Source organism: Patiria miniata, unplaced genomic scaffold (assembly GCF_015706575.1).
Source record: "Patiria miniata isolate m_02_andy unplaced genomic scaffold, ASM1570657v1 HiC_scaffold_3, whole genome shotgun sequence".
NCBI lineage: Eukaryota > Metazoa > Echinodermata > Asteroidea > Valvatida > Asterinidae > Patiria > Patiria miniata.
The window spans coordinates 13,018,530-13,030,986 of NW_024037069.1; the positions used below are offsets into that span (position 1 = coordinate 13,018,530).

The following is a 12,457-nucleotide window of genomic DNA, read 5'->3' on the forward strand; positions in this document are numbered from 1 at the left end:
CCTTTGGAACAGCGCCCTCTAGAGGGCTCTCTTGACTGATTCTTTACAATGCCGGAAGAAAAATAAGACGTCCACGTGGTTCGAAAACAGCACAGAAAGGGATAAGGGGGTACGGCCGGCTACAAAGCTCATTAACATGGTTAAGAGGGTGGAAAGAATGTTGCAACCCGACGCCACTTTTTTCTCAATATATCATCTCAATGTCACAAGATGTGTGATTAGAGAAAATGATTGCAAAAATGATGATATACGACATGAATCTGGGACTGACATGACCATGGAGGAATCCTCCAACTTCCTCCATGACATGACTGAGTGACTTTTAGTTTGAGCATGCTTTGAGAAACATTTCCAATTTTGTAGGGAAACACTTTGTCTTTGCATGGAGGAAGGAATTGACTCTCCATAAACTGTACACAATCGCGGAAGTGGCGTCAGCTTGCAACATTCTAATTTTTGAAGTAAAAAGTGGCATTAGGTTGCATCATTCTTTATATATATATTTTTTTATGATCCATTCCTCCTGGTCAGTACTGCATGCCATGTACTGCATGTCATGGCATGTATGTTGTAGAGAAGGAGGGGGGGGGGGGGGGTAATCCCCATATATGCCCTGTCCATCGCTGCCATCCCATGTGGTGAATAGAATACTCAAAATATATTTTATGGTCATGTCCTTTAATGCCACACTGAAGACAATACTGCCATTGGCATCATTATAATTGGCTCCAATTTGTTTCACTTTTAATCTCACACATGCAGGTCTCTGTCGCTAAAACAGTACTTGCATAGTGAAGCATTATGGGTAAGATGGCAAGAAAAGCAGCACCAGAGAAGCGTACAGCCGACGCGCACCGACTGAAGCGTAACATCCAGAAAGGGAAGTCAACTGCCAAGAATAGAAAGCCGTCCAAGGAAGTGAAGAGGGGTGCTTCTGCGTTGCTTAAAGGTGATCAAGTGTTGCAAGCAGTGGGAAAGAGATCAAAACTGAAATTGCAAGAAGCTTTTCTCAATGAAAGTAAAGATGTAGTCGTTCGCAAGAGGAGACGTGGTACTGGTACTTCATCTAAGAAAGGAAATTTGGAAGTTAAGGCTAAGAAGACAAGAAAAATGACGCATTCTAAGAAAGTTCTCCTCTCAGGAAATCTTCTTGGGAAAGACAATCCGAATGCATCTGTCGGATGTATCTGGGAGGTCAACCCTTCATCAAGCGACACAGAGTTGAAAGATTCTACTCCAACATCCCCAAAAGATCACAAGAAGGCCACAGTTGCGAAGGTGTCTGCCAAGTCTGAGAAAACAGCAATTCACGATTCTCCATCCATCACCGTCGTGGACCTAGGCACAGATTTCAGATCCGGCATTCGACAGACTGTAAGCCTCGCCCAAACAAAGAGAGGAAAACGGAAGAAGAACAGGGAATCGTTTCCAAGGTCCCACCAACGAGGAGAGGACGTGCAACCTGAAACAAGAAAGTTATGGACTTCAATGGAAGACGTCTTTGTGCAAGGAGACAAACATGAAGGTTACGTGTCTGAGGAAAAGCCAATGCAAAGTGTGTTCATCGTTGATCTTGGTGTTAACCAATCACGTGGCGATTGCAGTAACACTTCACCAAGTCTTAAAAAATCTTCAAAGAGCAGATTAAATGCCAAGCCGACATCTGAGATTGTTTCTGCCGAAGCGTCTGGGAAGGGTTTCGAATCCATCAGTAATGGTTTGAAGCAACACAAAGATCAAATTCAAACAGATGAAAAAGCTATCCAAGACATAGGAAATGCTACATGTACCCCTAAGAAGGGAGTGGCAAAACGAAAAGAGAAAAGGACGTCTTCCAAGAAAGCTGTTAAGAAATTGAAAAGGGGGCATCGTCTTGAAAACAACTCTCCGAGCGAGGAAGATAATGAGGCAGGGGCTTCTTCCAGTCCCATGAAGGAAGCAACGAAGAGAAAGACAAAAGCAAAAGAGGACATTTCTGAAGGAAGTCTGATGCAAAAGACAGCAAAATTTTCCAAGACAAAAACTGGTCAGAAAGAAGAAGAAAATGACCGACAAGATGGAGACAAACAAGATGGCGTTGTTCACAGTGATTCCAGTCACGGCCAGTCGGTTGCGAACAACCAACCAGGAACTGCCGAAAATTCACCGGATGCCATTCATTTGGAACCAGCTTTTAATGCAACCACAGAGGATGCTGTTGACTTAGAAGATGACAATGGTCGATCTTCTGAGAGCCCCATGGATGAGAGAGAAGCTGACGATGATGCAAGTCCTGTCGATCAGCCCCTTGAAATGGAGATGCAGTTTACTGACAAAGTCCAAAACCAGCCGTCCTACAGGTAATTTCAAGTATTTCTTTTTCCTCATAAAGATTTTTTTTTTTTTAATATCTTCGTAGTTTATGATACACAAAATGTGCCACAGGTTATACTATTTGAAGAAAGTGGTTCAAGCTCTGTAGTTTTCAAAAGAAACGTTTCTCAGATTAATCCTAGTGTTCTTCTCCACAGAATCATCAAGCTTTTAAAAAGTGACCAATGCCTCCTGCTGCTGCCACACCCAAGCAAGTTTAGTTTCCATGGCCGAGCACTGGTCCGCGCCCTTCATGGCAGCGTCACAGTTCTCGGTTTTCCAATCTCAGCCGATGCGGACCCCACCTTTTACCCGCTGTATTCCCCAAGTAGCTCTTGCGCACTCTGCTTGGAGACGTTGCATGGTTGCCTTGGCAACATGGGTGAGACTTCATCCCGGAGCCTAACGGAGAGTCTTGAGGCATTCTTGGGAGCAGAAGACGAAACGACGGTAGCTTCAAGTCTTCAGGGTCTGGAGGAGTTTACAATCGCCCTCATCCTCAAGAAAATGCCAGAGGACCACGTCGTTGCATACGTGGAAAGCTTTCCTGGATTTGGGAATCTGTTCAGTAGTCCGGAACCCAAAGAGGTACAGTTGACAGTGACTTGACATAAGATTTTGCAAGTTGTCAAAACAGGGTCGTTTGAAGTTGTTTGTGGAGTGCCACCACTATTTCAGGGCTCATAGCTCAAGAAATTTCATTAGACCAGAAGTTTTTAAAAACAGTTGTTCCAAAAAGGGAAGGACACGTTTTAATTTTAAGGTGTAAAAATAAACAACAGAGGGTGTTATTTTATATCATATTCAGGTAATTAATTTTGTCACATCTATTTCTCGTAACCTCAGTACACCCAGCCAGACGAATCTTGGAGCTCCAATCTTTCAGCAGCTGCAACCGTGGGGATTCAACCCACTGCCCCCAACACTCCCGGCACAGTGTTTAGCACCCTCCCCGGCTACCGGACTGTCACCCAGTCATTAAACGCCTGGCATCGTGCCAGTCATTTCCCCACGGTGGTGCTGGTTTGTGGCTGGAAGAACACCGGAAAGTCGACCCTCTGCCGCTACCTGACAAATTCAGTCCTCTCCAGGTATTGTTGATTCAAAACTTGAAACTCGTCTTTGTTTATTAATCCTTACCCTCCAAAATACTTCTAAATCGTCTCTAAGATGTTGGAAGATGTTGGAGGATTTTGAAGTATGAGGGAATTAGGTAGAGCAAAGGTTTGTTACTTTACCGGGGAATCAGTAAACTTGAGTACCTAGACTTTGCCATTAGTTTTCTGCACATTGTTAAATTTTTGAAGATTCACAGAGCTTCCTGGCAAAAACAAACCCAGGAACGTTTGTGTTGGGTTTGCATTGTTGCTAGGAACCTTCCGAAATCCTCTCAAATCCAGTACAGGGTAGGAAGTTAAGTTTTGATGTCTGAGCTCTAACTTCTTAACCCTAACCCTCCTCGATCCTCTGAAATCCTCTGGGCAGTTTGGGAGGATTTTGGAGGATTGAGGCTGTATGGTAAACAAATGTCGGTTGATTTTGAATGATGTAGAGTGTTGAGTTCTTAGACTGTACGTATCCAGCATTGTTTATGTCCAGCCATGCAAAATTGAGCCCTGCATTATGCTCGATATCATCCGCACTGCTTCTGAATGTCACTGGCATGCCTCAACCCATTAACAGTGATTGTTGGAGGAGTTTGAAGGATTGAGGCAATGGTCACCCCTCTACTCAACAAATTCAAGAAATAACGAATGATTTTGAAAGATTGAGGCTAAATATTTAATATGGGTGGCATTTGGAGGATTTTGCAGGATTGAGGATGGTTCCCAGCCGTAAGGGCCCTGGGGAGTTAGGGATAAACTGCAAAATTGTCTGAAACCTCTGGTTGGATTATTAAAAATCTTTGAAACACCTTCTCTAGAAGAGTAGGAGTTAAGTTGACCTAAATTCTACTCGATATTGCTGTTTTCACATATGAGGAAATCTGCTCAAGTATGAATGACACACTTGAGTTTTTGTCAGTTACACGTGTTGATGTCTGTTATGATAAGTTTCTGTCAACTTTTTATTTTGTTCTGCATTTTTCAGTGTGGAAAGTGTTTGCTATCTGGAATGTGACATGGCACAGACGGAGTTCACAGCACCGGGCATACTGTCACTCCAGTGCATCTCACAACCGTTACTAGGTATACATCAATGTTATCTAGCATTCAAATATAGTGATCCATCCATTAACCCTCCTGTGCAAACGTACATTCTGTGTCAAGTTGTCCTTCCAGTCAAAATCAATCAAGTGACTGTTTTCAACAGTTAAAGAATTCCCAGCCAACATAAAGCAGGATTGACTGGCTGGGACTGTTTAAGTAACTTAATACAGCAATGCTTTGACTCCAGGCACATGATAAAACAGCTGTGCCTACAACTTGCCTGCTTTGTCTGTTGACCCAGTTTGACTAGTCATAGTGCTTGCTTGTCATCTGATCTGACTGCTTGTGACTAGCCTTTGTTAAAAGTATAGCAGGGGAAGTGGAAGTGAATTTTGACTGTCTGTGACTGTTTAAATAGCAGGAGGATTAAGAATTCATAAGATGATTTTGCATCGGTGTAATGTAAATCAATATTAGGTTTTTGCCCTTCACCGACGTATTAATACTTTATACTCGGTGTGTTGCCTCCTGAGTGAAAGTTGGAAAAAATCACTCGGGTGGGACTTGAACCCACGATCTCCTGCTTTCTAGTGCAGATCTTCCCACTCGACCAGCGAGCTTGCAGGATCGGTTGGTTGGTTCAAATCTGATGTACATGTAGCAGCGGGTATCGCAATTTAACTGTTCAAAAGATGAATTTACGTCAGTGAAGGGCAAAACCTAATAATTGAGGAGGGTTAAGCCCCGCCCCATGATGTTTTCACCAATCACCGCCATGATTAATGTCCCACATATGTGCACAAAGCTCCAACATGCGCGTATATGTGCATGACGCAGGCAACTGGAACATGCAGTGTGGCATTGGAGAGATGCTTGTGTTGTTGCTCATGTGTGCGGTGGGCGTGGCTGAACAGATCAGCCCATGTGTGCAGTGGGCGGGGCTGAACAGATCAGTCTATCACACATGGACCAATGGGAAGCCACTACATCCCCTTCTCAGGCGTATGTTACTAGATAATGACAGGTTTGCGGAAACACCATGTGCGAATAATTTCTCAACTAAGAGAATGGTTCTGAAAAGAACCAGAGGTATAAACTCGACATTCCGGTCAGTATGCTCTGACCGTCTTCAGGAGAGTGCCTAAACTCTAAGAAAGGAAATACTTAAGTAGCAAAAGGGAAATCGATGAAGTGTGAAGTAGCATCCTGTGTAGATGCCAAGTAGCTGGGATCCTAGAGCAAGCTTGGTGCCCACTGTATGTTACTGTTTGCCGTAGCCAATCAATTGACCCATCGCCGTTTGCGAGTTAACCACACCCCTTAGACAACCCCATGGAATTTTGTACGTTCAGTTCTGTTTGTCTCAGATTTTGCGCAATCCGCGTCCATTTGTATATATCATGTAATTGGACAATATTTCACAAGCTTGCGTTGACGCGATTCTACCGCGATAGGTTAATTCAGACTTGGCCTTAGTTTTTCAGAAATTGGAAAGTATTTGCAAACTGTTTTACTTGGGAAAGGGGTACGTAACATTTTGCAACTGAACTCTCAATTTTGGTTTTGAAATGCAGGTCCGCCCTTCACACACTCCAGAAAAGCCGAAAAGTAAGTAATTTAGTGCATGCAATGACCATGAAAGTTTTTCTTTAAATGGCACCCCCCCCAAAAAAGATTAACTTCATTACTTTTTAATGGTTTATATCAAGTTGTGGCAAAACATCGGTGAGGTTTCATATGATTTGTGACTTGGATTTCATTTGAAGACCCTACCCAATTTTCGGCCTTTATTTTTTTGTGTTTGCAGAGTGTTGTGTCGTCAGTGTGTTCTTCAAAATCCTTTCCTTGTTTATCTTTGCAGGATGTGTTTCTATGGCGATGTGAATGTCCGTGGCGATCCTGAGTCCTATCTTCAGATGGTCAAATATTTGTACCAGCAGTACCAGACGAGACATGCAGACAAGCCACTCATTATTAACACCATGGGGTGGATGCAAGGTACCAGACTATAAACTCTGTGCAAAAGTACGCACTCAAAAGTTACTTTTCCAAAATCTCTGTTTGGTCCAACATAGAGATTTTGAGTAACCCTTTCACTCTGGCAAGAATCCAACACTGTCTTATACAGGGTGAGTAAAAAAAATCGAAACCCAAATGTTGGGGCCATTGTTTTAGTGAAGTTCTAAATGTAGCACTCTCAAAATCTAGGATATGAAAGCCTAATGCATATGCTTTCTTTTAGTACAAGAATCATTCAAATCACTCATGTACTTTTCAAGTTACGGACTTTCAAACACAACCACCATTTTAAAGTTCTGTCCATGGATCACAAAAGAGTAAGTGTTTTTTTTAGCAAATCAAAAACAAATCACACAGGGATGTGTGTGAATTGTTTTCGTTTTGCTGAAAGAACGCACACCTTTTGTGTGATCCGTGGACATAACTTTAAAACGGTGGTTCTGTTTAAAATTCCATAACTTGAAAAGTACATGAGTGATTTGAATGATTCTTGTACTAAATGAAAGCTTATGAAGTGGGCTTTTATATCCTAGATTTTGAAAGTGCTACATGCAGAACTTCACCAAAACAATAGTCCCGACATTTGGGTTTCATGTTTTTTGACTCGCCTTGTACACTGTTCCGGTACTCTATGCGGGTAAAATCCAACCATGCTCAGGACTAGAGTAGAGAGGCTGTACCTGGGTTAAAGGTAGAGGTCCCATAGCCATTACTGCATGGCCGTAAGGGCAGTGGGATGTTAGAGGTCCACTGTGTCTTGGGCGCGGCATATGAGTGGCGGTGCCCAGTCCTCTCCTCTCTCCGTCTTACCTTCCCTGAACAAAGCAGGTACCCATTTTACGGTTGGGTCATCAGAGAGAGTTTTCCATTTTTTGTTCCGAATGGGATTCAACCTGCCAACCATGGGCGTCAATCCTGGGGGGGACAGGGGGACATGTCCCCCCCCCCCCCACTTTTTGAAGGGTGGGGGACACAATATCAAATGTCCCCCCAGATTTTTGAACTTGTGTCCCATTTACAGGGCCCTATTATGTACTTCAATGTATCTTTTGCTGAAAAAATATTGGTTAAAGTGGTCAGAAATTTCCTTAGATAGCACCACAGAACATTTAGAATCCAAATTTTTAGCTCAGAATTCTGGTAGCCAATTCAATGACTCCAACCTCGAAAACGATGTTCAAATAATTATCTTTGGCTACGAAAATATTAGTTAAAGCATGGAGAAAAGTGGTAAGAAATTGCTTCAGATCACACCACAGAGCATCTAGAATCCAATTTTTTTGGGGACCCTTAAGCGGACCACGAACCCCACGCCGTAAGGGCTTCGCGCTTCGCGCTCGCATCAGTTCTGATCAACGTATGTCCCCCCACTTTTGAGAAGCGATTGACGCCCCTGCTGCCAACAGCTTCAACTCCGTAGCTCCATGCTCTAACTGCTCGGCTACAAGACCCCCTCGGGGTAGGAAATTCTAAAATGTACAGCCGACCGATGAATACACTGTTGTCAGCGCAAATGGTATGCCTTGCCTCCTCGTGTTCGATGGGACCAGTTCTGCGTATGGTGGACCCATGTTGAATTCAACATGTTTGGTGAGACCGTAGTGTGAACAGGGCAAAAGAGAAAGTTGGGAGGAATGCTCACAACCTGAGTGATGTAGTTGAGTCCATCACAAGTCTTTGCAAGTCCATCACAAGTCAAGTTATCCAGTCCCAAGTCAACTCACAAGCTATTCAAATGAACTGTGATGGACTGATTCATAAGATGGAATTTTGTGTCGGGGTGATGTTAATTTAATATGAGGTCATGCCCTTCACCGACGTGTAAACGCTGTATACTCAGTGTGTTACCTCCTCAGTGAAAGTGAGAAAAAATTCACTTGGGAGGGAGTCCAACCCATGACCTCTTGCTTTGTAGTGCAGACGTCTTACCACTCGACCATGGAGCTTGCGGGATCGGTTGGTTGGTTCGAATCTGATATATTTTTTTCTCATTTTCACTCGGGGGTAACACACCTAGTATACAGTGTTTATATATCATTGGTAAGACGTTTGCACTAGAAAGCAGGAGGTCGTGGGTTCGAGTTCCAACCAATGATTTTTTTCTCACTTTCTCTCTGGGGTAACACACTGAGTATACAGTGTTTATACATTAGTTAAGGGCAAAAGCTAATCTTGATTTGTAATGTACTTGTGATGGACTTGTGATGGTCCTGTGATGGACTTGTGACAGATTTGTGATGGACTTGTGATGGTCCTGTGATGGACTTGTGATGGACTTGTGACAGATTTGTGACAGACTTGTGATGCTCTTGCAACACCTGTTACAGTTTTCTATCAAATCACTCACTTAGGCCTCGGACTTCAGTTGCTGATTGACATCATCCACATCACCCGGCCGACTCACATCGTCCAGCTGTGGTCTCGCATCCAGCCCCGCCTCATCCAACGACTGACTCCAGAGTTTCTTGAGCAGACTGAGGGCTGGTGGCACCGTCCAGCTGATGACAGGAGTGATGGGAATGACAAGGGCAGAGACGGGGCACTCTGTCCCCATATACTGGAGGTTGATGTGCCAAATGTTGGTGACCAGGCAGGGTAGGTGGATGGAACAGAATTGAGGGGGCTCAAGGGAGCTGGTTAAAGTTACTCAAGAATTTTAAATGTTTATGTTCGAATTTAACCCCCCAAAAAGCCTGTTCTTTGCTGGTCCCAGAGGGCCAGCTTAATGTCCTGTATGTACCTATCTCACTGACTGACTGACTTATTGTCACTTGACGAGGATCAGCTTTACTAGGCTAGTTGGCCAAGTTTTTTTAATTTTTTCAATTTTTGTCGCGTCAGTGCAACAAGGTCATAATTCCATTCTGCAACAAAGTTGTATCTATCTCGCATGAATACGCTCCTTGCAACAAGGTTGTATCTCGACGTCCATTGACTTTGTGTGTACATCTGGGTTATTTTAAGTGAGATACAACCTTTTGACATTCTGAAACTTTCGTTTCACATACGGCCCATTTTAGGAGATACTACCTGTTGCACGGACATGACATTTTGTGTATCTGCAAGCCTCTATAAAAAAAAATTATTGGTTTTGGTTGCTTTTACATTGTCAACACGTAAAAATATCTGCCTAAATTATTGTTGAGTTGCAAATAATTCAAAATCTGAAAAGTAATTATTCCAAAACTAAATGTGGATGGACTTTTCATTTGATATCTTATTCAAAATTGAATTAATTTTGTATTGCTAGAAATATAAGAGTTCAAAAAAAATTGCTTATTGCTAGTGCTTATTGTTAGCGCTGTAAGCACATAATGGTTATCATTAACACAGATTTCTGTGGTTAGCAGAGATTTCTGGGTCTCAATAGCATTAAAGTAACTGAAATTTTTCTGTCCAAAATTTCAGCACCAAGTTCAAGGCATCGGACCACCGGACCATGGCCCTGCTGGCTTGTTTGAGCAAACTACAGCCCTCGCCAATGTCCCCTGCACCAGTTGCCCTGTCGTCTCTGACCCCATTGGTGTTACCATGGAAATCTGTTGCCGTGCATGTGACCAACGGCCACGTCTCGCCAAGGCAGGTCATGTATGCACTGAACGGGTGCATTGTGGGATTGTGCTGTGCTGATCCGTCTTTGGTAAGTCTATGTTATCCATGGAATGACAACCTATGATCTTTATTCAACACATAAATTTTCCTGAAGTCCTTAAGAACTTCAAAGAATTTAGCCCCAGTGTCAAGCATAACCTGTTTGAATTCAAAATGCTTGGATATAAAAAGAGTTTTCTTTCAATTTTTTCCCTCCACAGATGAGGTCTATCTCTCCAGATCTCCCGAGAGTGTTTGACTCCACCCCTGTGTGTAACTGTCTTGGATTAGGTAATCTCACTCACTAGCTTAATATTTGTCCCACCACCATCCTCCTTCAGGAAAACTCTGACATAGCAGCCATGCTTCTTCTTAATAAAAATTAAGTCCATTCCTTAACATGCCTTGATATGGTCCTATTAGATTTGAGTAAAAGTAGTCTATGATGAACTAACTTACACCAGGAAAAATATTCCCTTATTATGTCTGACAATGGTGTATTTATTACAACCCACTCTCAGTTAACAAAGATAAGTCCAGCCCTTTTTAGCTCAGCTCAATGCAGGCCAGCCTAGCCTATCTGACTGGGATGGAAAGTCTGGCTAGACCCAGTCAGACCCAGCCTTGCCCAGTTTAGCCCATCCTCGCCCAGTTCAGCCCATCCCAGCCCAGCCCTGCCCAGTCCAGTAACCCAGTTCAGCCCAGCCCAGTCACCCAGTTCAGCCCAGCCCAGTCACCCAGTTCAGCCCAGCCCTGCCCACAGCCCTGCCCACAGCCCTCCCAGCCCTGCCCCGCCCATCTGAGTCAAGCTGTGCCCCCAACTAGACCCAGCCCAGCCTAGCATCAGTATCTGGCTAACTTGTTCTTGATTACACCTCCTTTCTGAAATGTTCAGGTATCATCAGAGGAATTGACCCTGTTCAGAAACTCTTCTACGTCCTGACGGGAGTGTCCCAGGATGCATTGCAAGAGGTCAACACACTTCTCAAGGGTCACTCACCCTACCCCAACCACTTTTGACACAGGTAAGGTTGGAAACAGAAACACTGAATCATAAACCAGCAAACTATAATGATAGCGTTGCAGTCGATTCCTTCACAAGTAAGTCACAGGTCACTTGATACTGACTTGTGATTGACATGTGACTGACTCGTGGTTGACATGTGACTGACATGTGATTGCTTTGTGAATAAATGGATTTCAACTCTGTCTTCCTTATTTCATCCTCTTTTTCAGGGTCATTGTGTCAAAGATGTTCCATACCTCTCTCGTGAGTTCTCATCAGTAGTCATTGGTTCTAGTGCAATCAAAGTACGTCGGAATATCAAGCAACGAGGGCGGTAAAGTCGAGACAAATTCTGACCGATCTAGGAGCCTACAGTTCTGCTGAAAGATTAGACGTTTTCAAAAAGCAGTTTCATGATATTTGTCTTATCCAGAAGTGTTAATAAGTTAATTCCAAATATGTTGGGAGCTTATATCAGCTTTTATCAAGACTTTTTGTCAAGTACTGCATTGTCTTCTTTTTCCCCCTTTTTTTTTTAATTTCATTTGTGACAAAGATGTCAGAATATCACTGTAAACAGGAATTTAATATTTATTCACAAGATGATTAAATATAACAATTTTATGAATTCACACCATTCTCAACTATAGTTCCTGGTAATTTATGTTTAAAAACATAAATTTAAATGTACTGCATGTATTCAAAGGTATTCATCAAAGATTTTGTTGTTAAAATTGGTAGCGCCTGCCTTTCCATCCTAAAATCAAATTATGTTGTATATTGTGATGACAATAAAACTGAGGCTCCCCATCGATCTTTTGTAGTCTGTTTATTTCGTGGATGGCCGATATAGGCAAGGAACCTGACTTATATTAATAGGTAAGGTAGTCCAGGGGTTGCAGGTTCAAACCCTGCTCTGGTAATTTTCTAGTCCGAGAACCTCCAAAAACCTGATATTTAAATATACATGTAGTAGTGAATATTAAAGTATAGAAGAAAACTGAGAGAACATGCTAAAACTTTATGAACTCTTCTGCAGATTTTTATTTTATCAAAATGTTTGTCCAACCTTGATTTTTGCTGCTATAATGTTAAAGAACTATTAAAAATAAAACTTAGTTTAAAAATATTTGCGTTTGAAAAAGTACTACTTTTCTTGTGTCGGAAGTCCCATGATTTGGAAACTTTTAATTCGTCCACGAGGCGGGTACCGAAAAATACACGTGCCGAAAATATATCTCCCAGTGATCGGGTAGGGCGCCACCAGTTGTATTGTTTATCTGTAAAAGTTTACGGGGGGGGGGGGTAATGGAAATCCGTTCCAAACATTTTTCGTTCT

General features: G+C 42.7%; 1 protein-coding gene across 1 annotated transcript; it reads left to right on the top strand.

Annotated features, from left to right (window-relative positions):
• Positions 1–23: 23 nt before the first annotated feature.
• On the top strand, positions 24–11,930 carry LOC119737160 (polynucleotide 5'-hydroxyl-kinase grc3-like). The gene is given in 13 exon segments (XM_038211282.1): positions 24–109; positions 763–2,339; positions 2,511–2,940; positions 3,199–3,443; positions 4,444–4,541; positions 6,077–6,110; positions 6,364–6,500; positions 8,873–9,116; positions 9,930–10,161; positions 10,334–10,403; positions 11,008–11,103; positions 11,106–11,137; positions 11,349–11,930. Coding segments are annotated over 12 exon segments (3,264 nt in total). The 5' UTR covers positions 24–109; positions 763–801; the 3' UTR covers positions 11,457–11,930.
• Positions 11,931–12,457: the final 527 nt, after the last annotated feature.